Here is a 14,456-nt window from a genome sequence, read left to right as displayed (position 1 = left end):
GGACTAATGGACTGAATACCACAGCTCCTAGCTGGTTGTTGGCTGGAAGTCACCCTCATTTCCTTACCTTTCCTGTATGGCAATTTGCTTCATCAAAGCCAGCTGGAAGTCACAACCTTAAGTAATGTAATCAGAGAAGTGATACCCTATCACCTTTGCTATATTCTGTTCTTTAGAAGCAAATCAGTAAGGTCTGCCCACACACAAGGGGAGGAGACTGCACAAGGGCATGAACACCAGGAGGCAGACATCACTGGGAGACACGTTAGAAGGTGCCCGTCACATCCGGGTCTACTTCATTCCAAAAATTTCTGTATTTTCTGCAACATCAAGCTTATGCTGAAGGTAAAACCCCATGGATTTGAATGGCTAATCCTGGCCAGGGAGTGAGGGAGAATTTGGGGGACAGCCCATCCACGGCACATGAAGGACAGGACTACCCCATTTTTCCCACCCATAATGCCCATCTTCCCACTCCTGTGGCTCACAAATTCCACAGAAACTTTGTTTACCTCTCACTATGTAATCTGGGATGAAACCAGATCCTGGTTTCATTCTTTTCTGCCCTTGGTAAACAGGTCTGTCTTTTCTGTTTTGGAAACCCTCTCTTCAGCTCCAGGAAAAGCTCCTGAGTCTTGAGTGGTAGTGAAGGCCGCAGACAAACTCTTAGGCCAGGAAATAGATGACCTGTTTCTCTGCATATCTGCCTCAGTTTCCCTGTTGGTCAAATGAAGGAATTGGGCAAGATGCTTACTAAGCAGTTTTCCGTTCTAACTTCTTCTTTTGAGGGAAAAACTAAAGTGGCATAGCCTAGAGCTGTGCTGTCTAACAGGGCAGCCATGAATCACATGTGGCTACTGAGCACATATACTATGACTAGTCCAAACTGAGATTTGCTATAGGTGAACGTGGAAGGCATTCCTTCCGGTGATCCTCATCCCTGTATAGTCTCTTCCTCTTTAAGTGTAGGTGGAACCTGTGAATGGGTGTTACATGGCAGAAAGCAGATTGCCCTGGGTGGGCCTGGCCTAATCAGGTGAGAGTTTTAAAAACAGAGTTTTTCTCTGACTGGTTACAGGAGAGGAATGCAGCACTCTTGTGTGCCTAAAAGCAAGCAAGCATTCATGCTATGAAGTGCCTATGGGGCAGGAACTGTAGACAACTTCTAGAATCTGAGATTGATCACCAACAGACAACTAGCAGGAAGAGAGACCTCAGTCCTATAACCACAAGGGAATGAATTCTGCCAACAGTCTGTGAGCTTGGAAGAAAACTCTGAAGTTCACATGAGAACCTCAACCCTTGCCAACACCTTGTTCAACCTGTTGAGACCCTGAGGACCCAGCCATGCCATGCCCAGACTTCAGACCTATAGAAACTCTGAGATCATCAGTTCGTGTTGTTTTAAGCTACTAAATTGTGGCAATTTGTTATTGAGCAATTTTTAAAAATAGTACAAATTTTATAGAAAGTACAAAAAAAAAGAAAATGTAAATTACCTCAATAATTTATTTACTGATTCCAGTGTTGAAATTATAATATTTTGGATTTAATAAATCACTAAAAATACAGTTTGACCCAGAAACAACATGGATTTGAACTGCAAGTATCCACTTATATACAAATGTTTTCCAATAAATACATTGGAAAATTTTTGGAGATTTTTGAAAAAACTTGAAGATGAACCATATAGCCTAGAAATATCAAAAGCATTAATAAAAAGTTAGATGCATCATGAACTCCTATGACATATGTAGATACTACTTTATTTATGTGTTAATCGACTTTATGTTATTGATAAGGTTTCTGGTGAACAGTAGGTTATTAGTATTTAAGTTTCAGAAGAGTCAAAAGTTATACTCCAATTTTCTATATATGGAGAATTGGCTCCCCTAACCCCCACTGTTCAAGGGCTAACTGTAATTTCACCTGTTTTTTACTTATTTAAAATGTTGCAATCAGAAATTGAAAAGTATATATATGAGCCAGGCACAGTGTCGCATGCCTGTAATGCCAGCATTTTGGGAGGCTGAGGCAGATGGAACATTTGAGGCCAGGAGTTCAAGACCAGCCTGGCTAACATGGTGAAACCTCTTTTCTACTAAAAATACAAAAATTAGCCAGGTGTGGTGGTGCATGCCTGTAATCCCAGCTATCAGGAAGCTGAGGCTGGAGAATTGCTTGAACCCGGGAGGTGGAGGTCGCAGTGACCCAAGATGGTGCCACTGCACTTCAGCCTGGGCAACAGAGTGCATGAGACTCCATCTCAAATAATAAAAAATAAAATAAAATTATCTATGTGTCTCACACTATATCTATTGGACAGTGCTGGCCTAGAGGACTCAAAAGTCAGCTATGAAACCTCTGGCAAGTCCCCACACCTCTCAAAGCATTTCTTACCTTAGAGATAGGAATAATAATAGCACCTACCCCGCAGATAAATTTGCAGTTTGAGTGAGAATGAGGTCTATGCTTGGCCCAAGGTAAGTACACAATAAATGTTGGTAACTATCATTATTATTAATAACAATAGTTGCAAAGGCTCCTATCCAGGCCCTAGTCTCCAGTAGCCTCTCCCCAACCAGGCACACAGTAGCCACACAATAGGTACATTTGTGGGGATTTTGCAACCTCTACAAAGCTCTTTGTCACATGTTCTTTGCCCTCACAACCCAATGCACAGGTGGGAATCAGGAACCTGTGGCAGGTAAGGACACTTTGCCTCAGGGGGTAAAATGAGCATTTCAAGCTTCATAGCTCAGCTAGGAAGAGCCCGGGGCTCCGAGGGAGATGAGGCCACCTTCTACAGCTCCCTAACTCAGATGCCCACAGCTTGAGAAAGTGACTGGAGCTCACCCCTAAAATGGGGGACATAAGATCCTGGCCTTGTCAAGTGTGTGCCAGGAATAACTGAGATCAATCACTGGCAGCAGATGAACTAGCCTGGCACATACTAAACACTCAATTAAGCAAATCATGATTACTGCTGTTCCTTTGCCAGAGAATTCCAGTTTCTGCTGAAATCCCTCTCTAGGGGGAATCCTCATGCCCTAAATGACCCCTCCTTCCCGGGCCCGTGACTCGGGAGGATGCCCTTGCTGTTAGCCCCAGTCTCCAGACACCACCACCCCCTCCAACCGAGTCAGGAATAGAAACCACCGCCTCCGGCCGCCAGCGGCCTCACTCCTTCCCCCCGCAGCAGCGATCGATGCGGCCTTCAGCCGCGGGGGACAGGCAAGGAAGAAGGAAGGAGGGGGCAGCGGGGCCTCCTGCAGCAGGAGGCTCGGCGGGGCAGAGGCGAGACAGAGTATAGCCAGCGGCTCCCTGCCTCGGTACCTTTGGGACAGACGCGCGGCACCTGGCAGGTGCCACGACAGGTAAGGGGTCTCCTTTGGGGAGGGGCGTGGCCCCGGGACGGTCCCGGGCGGCCAGAGTGGGAGGCGGGGCTGCCTGGGGCTCCTGGTGCTCTTGCCCCCTCTTGACTACCCCAAGGAGGAAGCAGTGTGGGGTGGCTGCGCTTTGAGACCCTGGCTGGTCTTGCTTGCTCATCTGTAAAATGGGGTTAGAAAACCTCCTTGGCAGGGTTGGTGTAGGGATTAAACTGAGTGAGGTGTGGACGGAGCCCAGAGAAGTGACCAGCAGGTAGAAGGTGCTCAAGATAAGTGTGTGGAGAGACAATTAAATAAAAAAGCCAGGTCTCCAACCTTAGCAGTGCCATGGACTGGCTGGGTGATTTTGAACAAGTAACTTAATCTTTCTTACTGATATTCACATTCTTGTCAGGAAATGTTTGTTGAATTATTTATCCCATTTCGTAGAGCAGGAAAGTGAGTTCTAGATGGATGAAGGGATTTGCCCAATATCATACTTCTAATTGGAACTGGATTAGAAATTTCATTTTTGATGCCAAATGCAGGTGGAGATCCAAGTGGAGGTGGGAGTGGAGCTACATCGCATGTTTTTGTGCATTGATTATGTGCCAGGGACCATGCTGCTGATAAACATCTTGCATCATTTAATCCTCTAAGTCTCTTATGGAAAGTGTGATGTTACCCAGTTCCTCTGACAGGGACACAAGCCCAGAGAGGGCAATGCATGCACTCAAGGTCAGCAGCTAGTCAGTGGCAGACCCAGGTCTGACCAGAGGGCAGGATTAACATTTATTGAGCACCTACAGTTTTCCCAGGGCTTTGAACATATACCACAATAATAATTCATCCAAAGCAAAATTATCCCCATTCTAGAGGAATAAAAGCCCACAATGGGAAGGAGACTAGCCTGAGGTCACACAAGTGACAGAGCTAAGGATGGAACCCCAACTCTATTTACTGCCAAGCCCAGGTGCTTTGCACACACTTTAGTCTAGGCATTACTGAACCCATAGTGCAAATGAGATTGCCAATGGTGAGAAGCTGTCACTAGCCCCCAGTTCCAGCAGAGCCAGGAATCAGTGGGTAGTGGAAGGACCTGAATCCTTCCTGAGTATCCACTAAGGCTGAGCACGTTCCATAATCTACCTTAATCCTCCAGCAATCCCAGGAGGTAGGCGCTATTGTCTACGTTGTCCAGGAAATTGAGATCTGGAAAATAAATCAGGGGTGGAGATAAACCCAGGTTTGTCTGACTCCAGAAGATAGTGACACCAGTGGATAATTTATTAAATTCCTTCTGTGAGCCAAGCCCAAGAAAGACATTAGGTCATTTAATCTTCATAACCACACTTTGAGATGAATATTTTTATCTCCATTTGACAGAGGCTCAGATAAGTGATGTGACTTGCCTAAGGTGACACAAGACAGCCAAGGTTCAAGGTCAGGCCTGGCTGACTCTACAGATGCTTTACATAATCTAAACCAGGAGCTCTCAAACTTGACCATATATCTGAATCACTTTCCAACCTTGTTAGAACACAGACTGCTGGACCCCACCCTTAGAGTTCCTGATTCAGTAAATTATCGATGGCAGGCTGATAATTTGCATCTTTGACAAATTCCCAGCTGATGCTGATGCTGCTAGTCCGGGGAACACGCTATGAGAACCACCGGTCTAAAGTGACGCTCCCCACACCCCTAGGAGGTGAGTGCTACTATCTTCATTTTGCAGAAGAAAAAACAGGTTCAGAGGCTGGCGTACCCAAGATCCCACATCAGACCTCTGTTGTAAATACATCCAAGTTTGTCCTGGAAAAGGAGACAGCCTATATGAGCACCCACTGGGTGCCAGGACATCCTGCCTTTCCATCACTTTCACATCCTTCCAGGTAGATCTCAGCATTTATTTTCCAAAGGAGAAAAGTGAAATGGGGGGTGGGGTGGGTCAGTGATTTGGCCAAAATCCCCGTGTTGGGAGATGAAGGATAGTCAAACCCAGGCCTGACTCTGAGTCCAGAGGGCACCTGATATCTACTGAGCACCTCCTAAGCACCAGGTGCTTCACACAGCCTCCAACACCCTCAGCTGGTTGGATGGAGGAGGGGATTTTAACCTGGTCTTCCTGGAAGTGAAGCCCGGGAACTCTTCAGAGCGCCTTTCTGGTGTCCGCAGGGAGGAGCAATGAAGCCACGGTGTGCGAGTCCCCGGGCCCCGACACCGGGATCCGCTGGCGGCGGAGCGACGAGGCGCTGCGCGTGAACGTGGGCGGCGTGCGGCGGCTGCTGAGCGCGCGCGCCCTGGCGCGCTTCCCGGGAACCCGGCTGGGCCGCCTGCAGGCTGCGGCGTCGGAGGAGCAGGCGCGGCGCCTGTGCGACGACTACGACGCCGCTGCGTGCGAGTTCTACTTCGACCGGCATCCGGGCTTCTTCCTGGGCCTGCTGCACTTCTACCGCACCGGCCACCTGCACGTGCTCGACGAGCTGTGCGTCTTCGCCTTCGGTCAGGAGGCCGACTACTGGGGCCTGGGCGAGAACGCGCTAGCCGCGTGCTGCCGCGCGCGCTACCTGGAGAGGCGGGTGACCCGGCCCCGCGCCTGGGACGAGGATAGCGACACGCCTAGCAGCGTGGACCCGTGCCCAGACGAGATCTCCGACGTACAGCGAGAGCTGGCGCGCTATGGCGCGGCGCGCTGTGGTCGCCTGCGCCGCCGCCTCTGGCTGACCATGGAGAACCCGGGCTACTCGCTGCCCAGCAAGCTCTTCAGCTGCGTCTCAATCAGCGTGGTGCTCGCCTCCATCGCCGCCATGTGCATCCACAGCCTGCCCGAGTACCAGGCCCGCGAGGCGGCGGCCGCTGTGGCCGCGGTGGCCGCAGGCCGCAGCGCAGAAGGCGTGCGCGACGACCCAGTGCTGCGACGCCTCGAGTACTTCTGCATCGCCTGGTTCAGCTTCGAGGTGTCGTCACGCCTCCTGCTGGCGCCCAGCACGCGCAACTTCTTCTGCCACCCGCTCAACCTCATCGACATTGTGTCTGTGCTGCCCTTCTATCTCACGCTGCTGGCTGGTGCGGCACTGGGAGACGACGGTGGCACGGGCGGCAAGGAATTCGGCCATCTGGGCAAGGTGGTGCAGGTGTTCCGCCTCATGCGCATCTTCCGCGTTCTCAAGTTGGCGCGCCACTCCACCGGGCTGCGCTCACTGGGCGCCACGCTCAAGGTAGGGCCTCTGAGGCCAGTTTGGGGGGTGAGGGATAGGCGAGTGTAGCCATCTGGCAGGTTAGCAGGTGAGCTTACAAGCCTGCCAAGTCCAGGCGTTGTTGAACTGAGACACCGTCCTTTGTGCCAGGCACAGGGCTGAACACCAGGCGTATGTTTCACATGCAGTCTGAACATCCCAACAGCCCTGTAAAAAAGGACTTACTGTGGCCGGGCGCGGCAGCTTATGCCTGTAATCCCAGCACTTTGGGAGGCCAAGGTGGGCGAATCACCTGAGGTCAGGAGTTCGAGAGCAGCCTGGCCAACATGGCGAAACGCCGTCACTATTAAAAATACAAAAACTAACTGGGCTTGGTGGCGAGTGCCTGTAATCCCAGCTACCCGGGAGGCTGAGGCTGAAGAATCGCTTGAACCCGTGAAGCGGAAGTTGCAGTGAGCGGAGATGGGTCACTGCACTCCGGGAGGGGGAGGCGTGTCAAAAGGAGACTGTCAAAAAAAAAAAAAAAAAAAGAAAGAAAGAAAGGGCTTACCATTATCTCTATTTCCTGGGGAGAAAACTGCATAGCTTTGTCTTTCTTTTTCAAAACAAAGAAAAAAGACGGAGATCACAATATCTAGCACAAAGATGAACGAAGCAGGATGCTAACTGGCTTTCCACTAGAGCCTTTCTTTTGGCATTATCGGGGGCTCTGATAGTCTTAGGTCACTCTTAATAGGTAAAGTTTAGAAGTAGCCCAAGGAGCTAACGCTTACTGAGCACTAAATCTGGGCCAATTTCACATCCATTATCAATTTAGTTCTTAGGAGAACTTCCTCAGGAAGATGCTATTAGTTATTTTCTTCCCGTAGATGAAGAAGCTGAGGTTGGAGGGTTGGCTCTTTAAAGCCTGGTTGCAATTTACTGAGCATCCTCCTTGTGCCAGGTGCTGCACTGGGGATGAATCACTGCCCTTGCAAGCTTGCACTTAAGGGGGTGAAATTAGCCTGGTTTGAAGAGGGAGGCAGGGTTTGAAGTGTGTGCCAAGCCCTGGAGAGAGAACAGGACGAATGCCGGGAGGGGGACATGGAGGGAAGGAGATTCCCAGAGATGAGATTGAAGAGGTGAGTGGGGCAGGGTACTGCAGGGCCATGAAGTCTTGACCCATGATTTTGGACTTAGTCCTGAGGGTATAGGAGAGTTCGTGAGAGGTTTAAATAGGGGTACGTGTTATTGTCACTGCTTTGCAGATGTGGAAACTGATGCTCCAAGAGGTGACAGTGCTTGTGGAGTTTCTCAATAAGCAGTAGAGCCCAGAGAAGAACTCAGCTGTGCCTGGCTCCAACACCTCATGCTCTTTCTCCTAAAGCTAATGCAACCCTGCTGATAATCCCCAGATGATGCTCAAAGATCCCTTCCACCCAGGGCTTCGTACAGCCTCTTGCATGTCCTCAGGACAGGGCAGCCAGGAGAAGACTGGGCGCTGGCAGATGACCTAGCCAGAATCCTAGGGCACTGGGCAGGTACAAGGAATTCCATTTGCCAGACCCCCTGAGCTCAGCGTATCCCCAGGGAAGATCCCTGTGCCCCAGAACGCTACCCTGCCTCCTCCATGCAGAGCCAGGACCTGACTAGCTTTGTCTTCAGTGGGGGAAAAGAGTATTATTGATCAGGGCTGCCAGGGTCTAAGATCCAGGTGTAAATACTCCAAATGAGAGCCTTGCTATTCAAAGTGAGGCCCTTGACCACCAGCAGCTTTCTCATCACTTGGAAGCTTCCTAGACATATAGACTCACTGGCCCTACCCCAGACTACTGGGTTCTGCCAAGACCCCTGCATGATTACTCCAGGTATTAAAGTTGGAGAGACTCTGCTCTAGAGTAGGGGCTCTCAGCCTTGCATTATGCACATTTGGGACCAGATAATTCTTTGACGTGGGAGCGGCCCTGTACATTTTAGGGTGTTTAGCAGCATCCTTGGTCTTTACCCACTAGAGGACAGTAGCACACCTGTCCCAGTTGCAACAACCAAAAATGTCTCCAGACATTGCCAAATGTCCCTCTGTGGGGGGTAAGACTACCCTGTTTGAGAATCACGGCCCTAGAGGTTGGCCTCAGGGACAAAGCAAACATACACAGCCATAGGAAAGTGAATTCTGTGAGTGTCCCACAACTTATGTCCTCTCAGCTTCCTTGAGGAGTAAAAGATATTTTTATACTTTTCAGACCAGTCAAAAGTACATGAAACCACCTCTTTGCATGGTGAAATATAAACCATGGTTCTCTTGGTTCTGCAACAGTGTAAAAATCACAAGCTCTTCATTCCCTGGCTGTGGTGCTACCAGTAACCCCTGAGTTAGAAAAAACAGCTATATGCTAGCGGATACCTTGGACAACAGAAATAAGGCCTGTGCTCAATACTAGGGAGTTTTGCTGCCAACTATAGTTGAAAGATCTTAATTTGGAGTCAGGGGACCTGGGTCTTGGCACCAGCTCTATCTTGCTCTGTGACTGTGGACCTGTCCCTTATACTCTCTGGGCCTCAGTTTCCCCATATGCCTAATACCAGGGCTCTAAGCCCATCCGCTCTGACTTGGGTTTCTATGTTCTTTTTCAGCACAGCTACCGTGAGGTGGGCATCTTGCTGCTGTACCTGGCCGTGGGTGTGTCAGTGTTCTCTGGTGTGGCCTACACAGCTGAAAAGGAGGAGCACGTGGGCTTTGACACCATCCCGGCCTGCTGGTGGTGGGGCACAGTGAGCATGACCACCGTGGGCTATGGGGATGTGGTGCCAGTGACAGTGGCTGGCAAGCTGGCAGCCTCAGGCTGTATCCTAGGGGGCATCCTGGTGGTTGCGCTCCCCATCACCATCATCTTCAACAAGTTCTCCCACTTCTACCGGCGCCAGAAGGCTCTGGAGGCAGCCGTGCGCAACAGCAACCACCAGGAGTTTGAGGACTTGCTGAGCAGCGTTGATGGGGTGTCGGAGGCGTCACTGGAGACATCCCGAGAGACTTCTCAGGAGGGACGGTCTGCAGATCTAGAGACCCAGGCCCCCAGTGAGCCTCCACACTCTCAGATGTATTAAAACCAGGGATCTATGACCCCCTGCCATGCCCCTACAGAGACTCCTCCCCAGCTAAAGTTCTTAAGTAATAGTGAGCCTCTCACGCTGTCCTGAGAAATGAGATTCAAAAGCTGCATTCCTTCCTCCAAAGGCCCAGGGCGGGACAATGCTACCCTAGATTCTGTGAGATTCTGCAAGCAACTCAGAAAGCTTTGTAAGCCTGCCTCCAAGCCATCCATGAAGCAGGCATGAGCCAGGGGGAGGAATTTGGAAGGATGCTAATTATTCCTGAGCACCTCCTACATATGAACCAGGTCATGTTTGTCCCTGTGTTGGAGAAAGAAAATTATCCCCACTTCACAGATGAGGAAACTGAGGCTAAGAGATGAACAGTGACTTTCCCAGATGTCACACCATTAGAAGTGGCAGAGTCAGGCTTGGGATGTAGGCTTGTTGGTGGGCCCAGAGCAGTGCTCCATCAACTCCATCATTCTTCTGCCTTCACGATGTTTATATGTGGTTTTTGGGGATTTGTGAATGCCCAGAGTTGATCCACAAGGTAAGAAATCCCATTCAGAGCCAGGGAAAGGTCCATACAGGGGATTTGGATATAGGACCTCTGGATCTCAGCTGTGGCTCTTTTCTAGGAGCTTCCAACAGGAGTTAGCTCTCAAAGATGAGTCCTGGAAGGAAGGAGGATGAGTCTTGAAAAGAAGTACAATAGTATTGTACTTGCCTCTTTAGCTGGTGTGCAAGATTTGCTAAGCAATAATCTTCCAACCTTCCTCCCAGGGCTGATATGAGAGAAGGACAATCTGAAGGAGCCCTGGCCTGAGATCTAGACCTGGCTGTGCCAGGACCTGCTATGTAAAGTGGTCCAATCCCTGCCCCAAGTCCAGATTCTAACGCTTCTGTCAAATGGTCACAATCTGTGACCCAGAGGGGAATGAAAGCCAAGTGGAGTAGAGGGGTCTCTAACTGAAAGCCAGCTCAGCTCTGAAATGTTGGTGGCAGAGGCCTGCCATGTATGAACACTGGCTTCCCAGATCCCCCCAGTCTGACCTTGGCAGTTCCTTTCTGCCCATCACACAGACGTCCAGCCCTACCTTGTCCAGCCCTACCTAAGAGTACCCATCCAGGCCCATATGCGAGAGTCACATCCCTTCTGGCCAGCTTCAGCCCCCCATCCTTCCTGGGAGATGTCTCTGATACTCACCAGCTGAATCTTCTCTGCATTTGCTGAGAAAGTCAGAGGAGGAGTCCAGTAGCCCTTTCCACATACTGTGGCTACAGCACCCAGCACTGTGCTATTGTTGTCTGACCGTGGCTGTCTCTGTGCCATCACCTGAGCCTCAAGATGGAAGACATTGTCTGGTTAAACTCGGCTTGGTGCAGAGTAGGTGTTTAGTAAGTGTTGAATAGATCAACCAATTCCTAGAGCCCACTGGGTGCCAAGCACAGAAGGGAAAGAGGAGATAGCCATAGAGACCTGGCCCTCAAAAAGGTGTGAACAAGACTGAAAAGAAGGTACGTTCAGCTCTGTCTGCCCTGTCCCTGCTTGGTTCTTGAAGTTTTTACAATGTCTTCCTTGTAGATTCTTCACTCACTCACTCACTCAACAAATACCCATTGGAAGAGTCTTAAACTGGGGCTTCGTGTGTGGCCTGCAGTCATGTTTTGGCTTAGCCTGACAGTATTTTTATTGTATTTTAAGAATTTGAATGCCTTTGCATGAGGCATGCACTCTCAGGTTCCCCATAGTGTCCCGCTGCCACCCACAAACAGACACACATGCTGCTGTGTTATGCCCAGCCGCTCTGATTTACTGGCCTCTGACTTATGGACTGCTTACTAGTCTCAAGAAATACAGTGGTGGAAAAATATATCCCCATACTCATGAAGCTTACTGACTAGTAGGGAAGATAGACTCTAATGCAATAATCACATAGACACATCACAGTGAGCTCCACTAAGTATAGGTGTATATATGTATCAGGGACCACTGCCCAAGACAGTGAGAAGGCTTTCCTCAGCAAGTGACAATCTAACCTCCATCCAAATGATAAATCACTAATTACGCAAATGAGGTTCCAGGGGAGAGTACTCCAAGCAGAGAGAATGGCATGTGTAAAGGTGTGTGTCATATACAGAGCCCAGTACATAGTGGGTCGCCTACATATGCATGGATTCTGAGTCTCCAGATTGGAACAGAGCATGGAGCTAAGCAGGAAAGGACCTCTCATGAATTCACCGCACGCACGCCAGCCCTTTTGCACACTCAGCTCCTTACATCTAGGCCCAGCTGAACCCAGGTTAGGGGCAGATCAGAAGGGCTGCATGTACCACCATACTTATGGTCTTGTTGAACACACCAAGAAGCCAGATGGCTTCCAGATTTTCTGACCCTACAAACAGGTCCCTAATACTGGTATAGGGAAAGCTTGAGAGAATCATTTGGCCTGAGCTCACCATGAGGCTATATGTAGTCCTGGTAGAAAAGCAACAACTTGCTCCCCTTCCTGTGTATCAATGAAAACCATTATGCAATTAAAGAGCTGGGCCCCAGGACATGTTTCTGCTTCCATGGAGATGGCTTCCTGACATGCTGCCTGACTGATGGGAGAGGGTGGCCAATATGTGGGGTGACTTGGAATCCACATTCTTAGGCTGTAGTCTTGGATTTGGCACAGACATTGTGGTTGTGCCAGCCATGAACAGGTTGCAAGTGACAGGAATTCAGATGGAACAAACTTGGTCAAAAAGGGTCATTTACTAAATAATTAAATGATGAATAATTGTTAACAATTAGAGTTTGGGGGTATAAGCAACAGAAATTGACATTAAGTAAAAAATCAATTTATTGGAAGATATATTAGTTTCCAGTGGCTGCTGTACAAATTCAGACAAACTTGATGGCTTAAAACAGTAGACATGGCCGGGCGCGGTGGCTCGCACCTGTAATCCCAGCACTTTGGGAGGCTGAGACGGGTGGATCACGAGGTCGAGAGATCGAGACCATCCTGGTCAACATGGTGAAACCCCGTCTCTACTAAAAATACAAAAAATTAGCTGGGCCTGGTGGCGCGTGCCTGTAATCCCAGCTACTCGGGAGGCTGAGGCAGGAGAATTGCCTGAACCCAGGAGGTGGAGGTTGCAGTGAGCCAAGATCGTGCCATTGCACTCCAGCCTGGGTAACGAGCGAAACTCCGTCTCAAAAAACATAGAAACATATTCCCTGACAGTCATGGACGCCAGAAATCCAAAATCAAGTGTCGGCAGGGCCATTCTCCCTCAGGAGGCTCTGGGGGAAATCTCCTTTTCTCTTCTAGTTTGTTGTGGCTGCCAACATTCTTGGCTTTGTCGGGCGGCTGGTTAGCTCAGTTGGTGAGCTCCTGGTGCTCAACATTCTTGGCTTTGTCGGGCGGCTGGTTAGCTCAGTTGGTGAGCTCCTGGTGCTCAACATTCTTGGCTTTGTCGGGCGGCTGGTTAGCTCAGTTGGTGAGCTCCTGGTGCTCAACATTCTTGGCGGCTGGTTAGCTCAGTTGGTGAGCTCCTGATGCTCAACATTCTTGGCTTTGTCAGCCGGCTGGTTAGCTCAGTTGGTGAGCTCCTGATGCTCAACATTCTTGGCTTTGTCGGGCGGCTGGTTAGCTCAGTTGGTGAGCTCCTGGTGCTCAACATTCTTGGCTTTACTTGGCTGTGGCTGCATCACTCAAGTCTCTGCCTTCAATATCACTTCACTTTCTGTGTATGTCAAATCTTCCAATGCCTCTGTCTATAAGGGCACTTTTTATGACATTTAGGCCGACCAGGATAATACAAGATGACCTCATCTCAAGATCCTTAACTTAATCATGTTTGCAAAAAGAACCTTTCCCAAATAAGGTAAGTTACAGGTTCCAGAGATTAAAATATGGACATATGTTTAGGGTCACCATTTAGCCCACTACAGAAGGTTATCTGTGAAATTCACCCAATCAAAGGAAGAGCTGACTGACAAGGCCTCAGGAAATATAGGAATGATGGGAGCTCAAGGGACCTCAGTAGCAAGACTCATGAACCTTCTGTTTAAGACATTGCCACCCACATGATCTGCCTCCAGTCACCTTCCTTCCCTGTATCATCCTGCTCACAGTTCCAATCCCAGGAAAGAGTCTGATTTCACTTGAGTCATATGCCTCTCTCGGGAGGAATGGAGGGCAAGGCACCATATTCATATTTGCAGCAGTTGGAGGAAATGTACTTACCCAAAGAAAAGACCCCGTATTGTCACCAAAATCAAGGTGAAAGGTATTAATAGGCAAAAATAGCACGCCATACACTCCCATCCTTTTCCCATACACACAGATTTATGCATGTTTCTAATATAAGGAAACTCTCTTATATATAACCAAAAACATAATGATCTCCCCAAAGGAAATTCATCCCATGGGGCATATCCTGTTCATGAATCCATAAGTTTATTCTTCCACTGATACCACTGATCCTGTCTCAGTGCCCTGTGATATAAAGAATAAATGGTAAGTGTAACTGCCACCAGCATACTCTGTATATCATACTAGAAGGAAGAAAAAGAAAAACACAGCAAGGAGAATCCTGTCTCAGTGCCCTGTGATATAAAGAATAAATGTTAAGTGTAACTGCCACCAGCATACTCTGTATATCATACTAGAAGGAAGAAAAAGAAAAACACAGCAAAGAGAAAAACAGGGCATTGCTATGTCCTCATTCCTATTATGGTCATAAGGCTGCCGCTGGCATTTATAACATCCCTTCTCTGTGAGCCATGTCATGCCCTGCCCCGCCTTTAGCCAGCACTTTAGTTGGT

The 14,456-nt window shown here is 49.1% G+C and overlaps 1 protein-coding gene across 1 annotated transcript; it reads left to right on the top strand.

Moving 5' to 3' along the window:
* Positions 1 to 3,219: 3,219 nt before the first annotated feature.
* KCNS1 (potassium voltage-gated channel modifier subfamily S member 1) lies at positions 3,220 to 12,196 on the top strand. The gene is made up of 4 exons (XM_035298694.3): positions 3,220 to 3,377; positions 4,998 to 5,076; positions 5,544 to 6,586; positions 9,179 to 12,196. Exons 2-4 carry the CDS (start codon positions 5,001 to 5,003, stop codon positions 9,647 to 9,649), a joined length of 1,590 nt encoding a protein of 529 aa, XP_035154585.1. The 5' UTR covers positions 3,220 to 3,377; positions 4,998 to 5,000; the 3' UTR covers positions 9,650 to 12,196.
* The last annotated feature ends 2,260 nt before the right edge of the window (positions 12,197 to 14,456 follow it).

The sequence above is a fragment of the Callithrix jacchus genome, chromosome 5 (genome assembly GCF_049354715.1).
Source record: "Callithrix jacchus isolate 240 chromosome 5, calJac240_pri, whole genome shotgun sequence".
NCBI classification, from domain to species: domain Eukaryota; kingdom Metazoa; phylum Chordata; class Mammalia; order Primates; family Cebidae; genus Callithrix; species Callithrix jacchus.
Note: the sequence above shows the minus strand (reverse complement) of the source record. Positions and strands in the feature narration are given on the sequence as shown.

Coding starts and splice junctions, on each gene's coding strand:
- KCNS1 (XM_035298694.3), top strand. CDS start 5,001: ATGCTGATGCTGCTAGTCCGGGGAACACGCTATGAGAACCACCGGTCT. Junction 5,077..5,543: donor GCTCCCCACACCCCTAGGAG/GTGAGTGCTACT, acceptor TGGTGTCCGCAG/GGAGGAGCAATGAAGCCACG. Junction 6,587..9,178: donor CACTGGGCGCCACGCTCAAG/GTAGGGCCTCTG, acceptor GTTCTTTTTCAG/CACAGCTACCGTGAGGTGGG.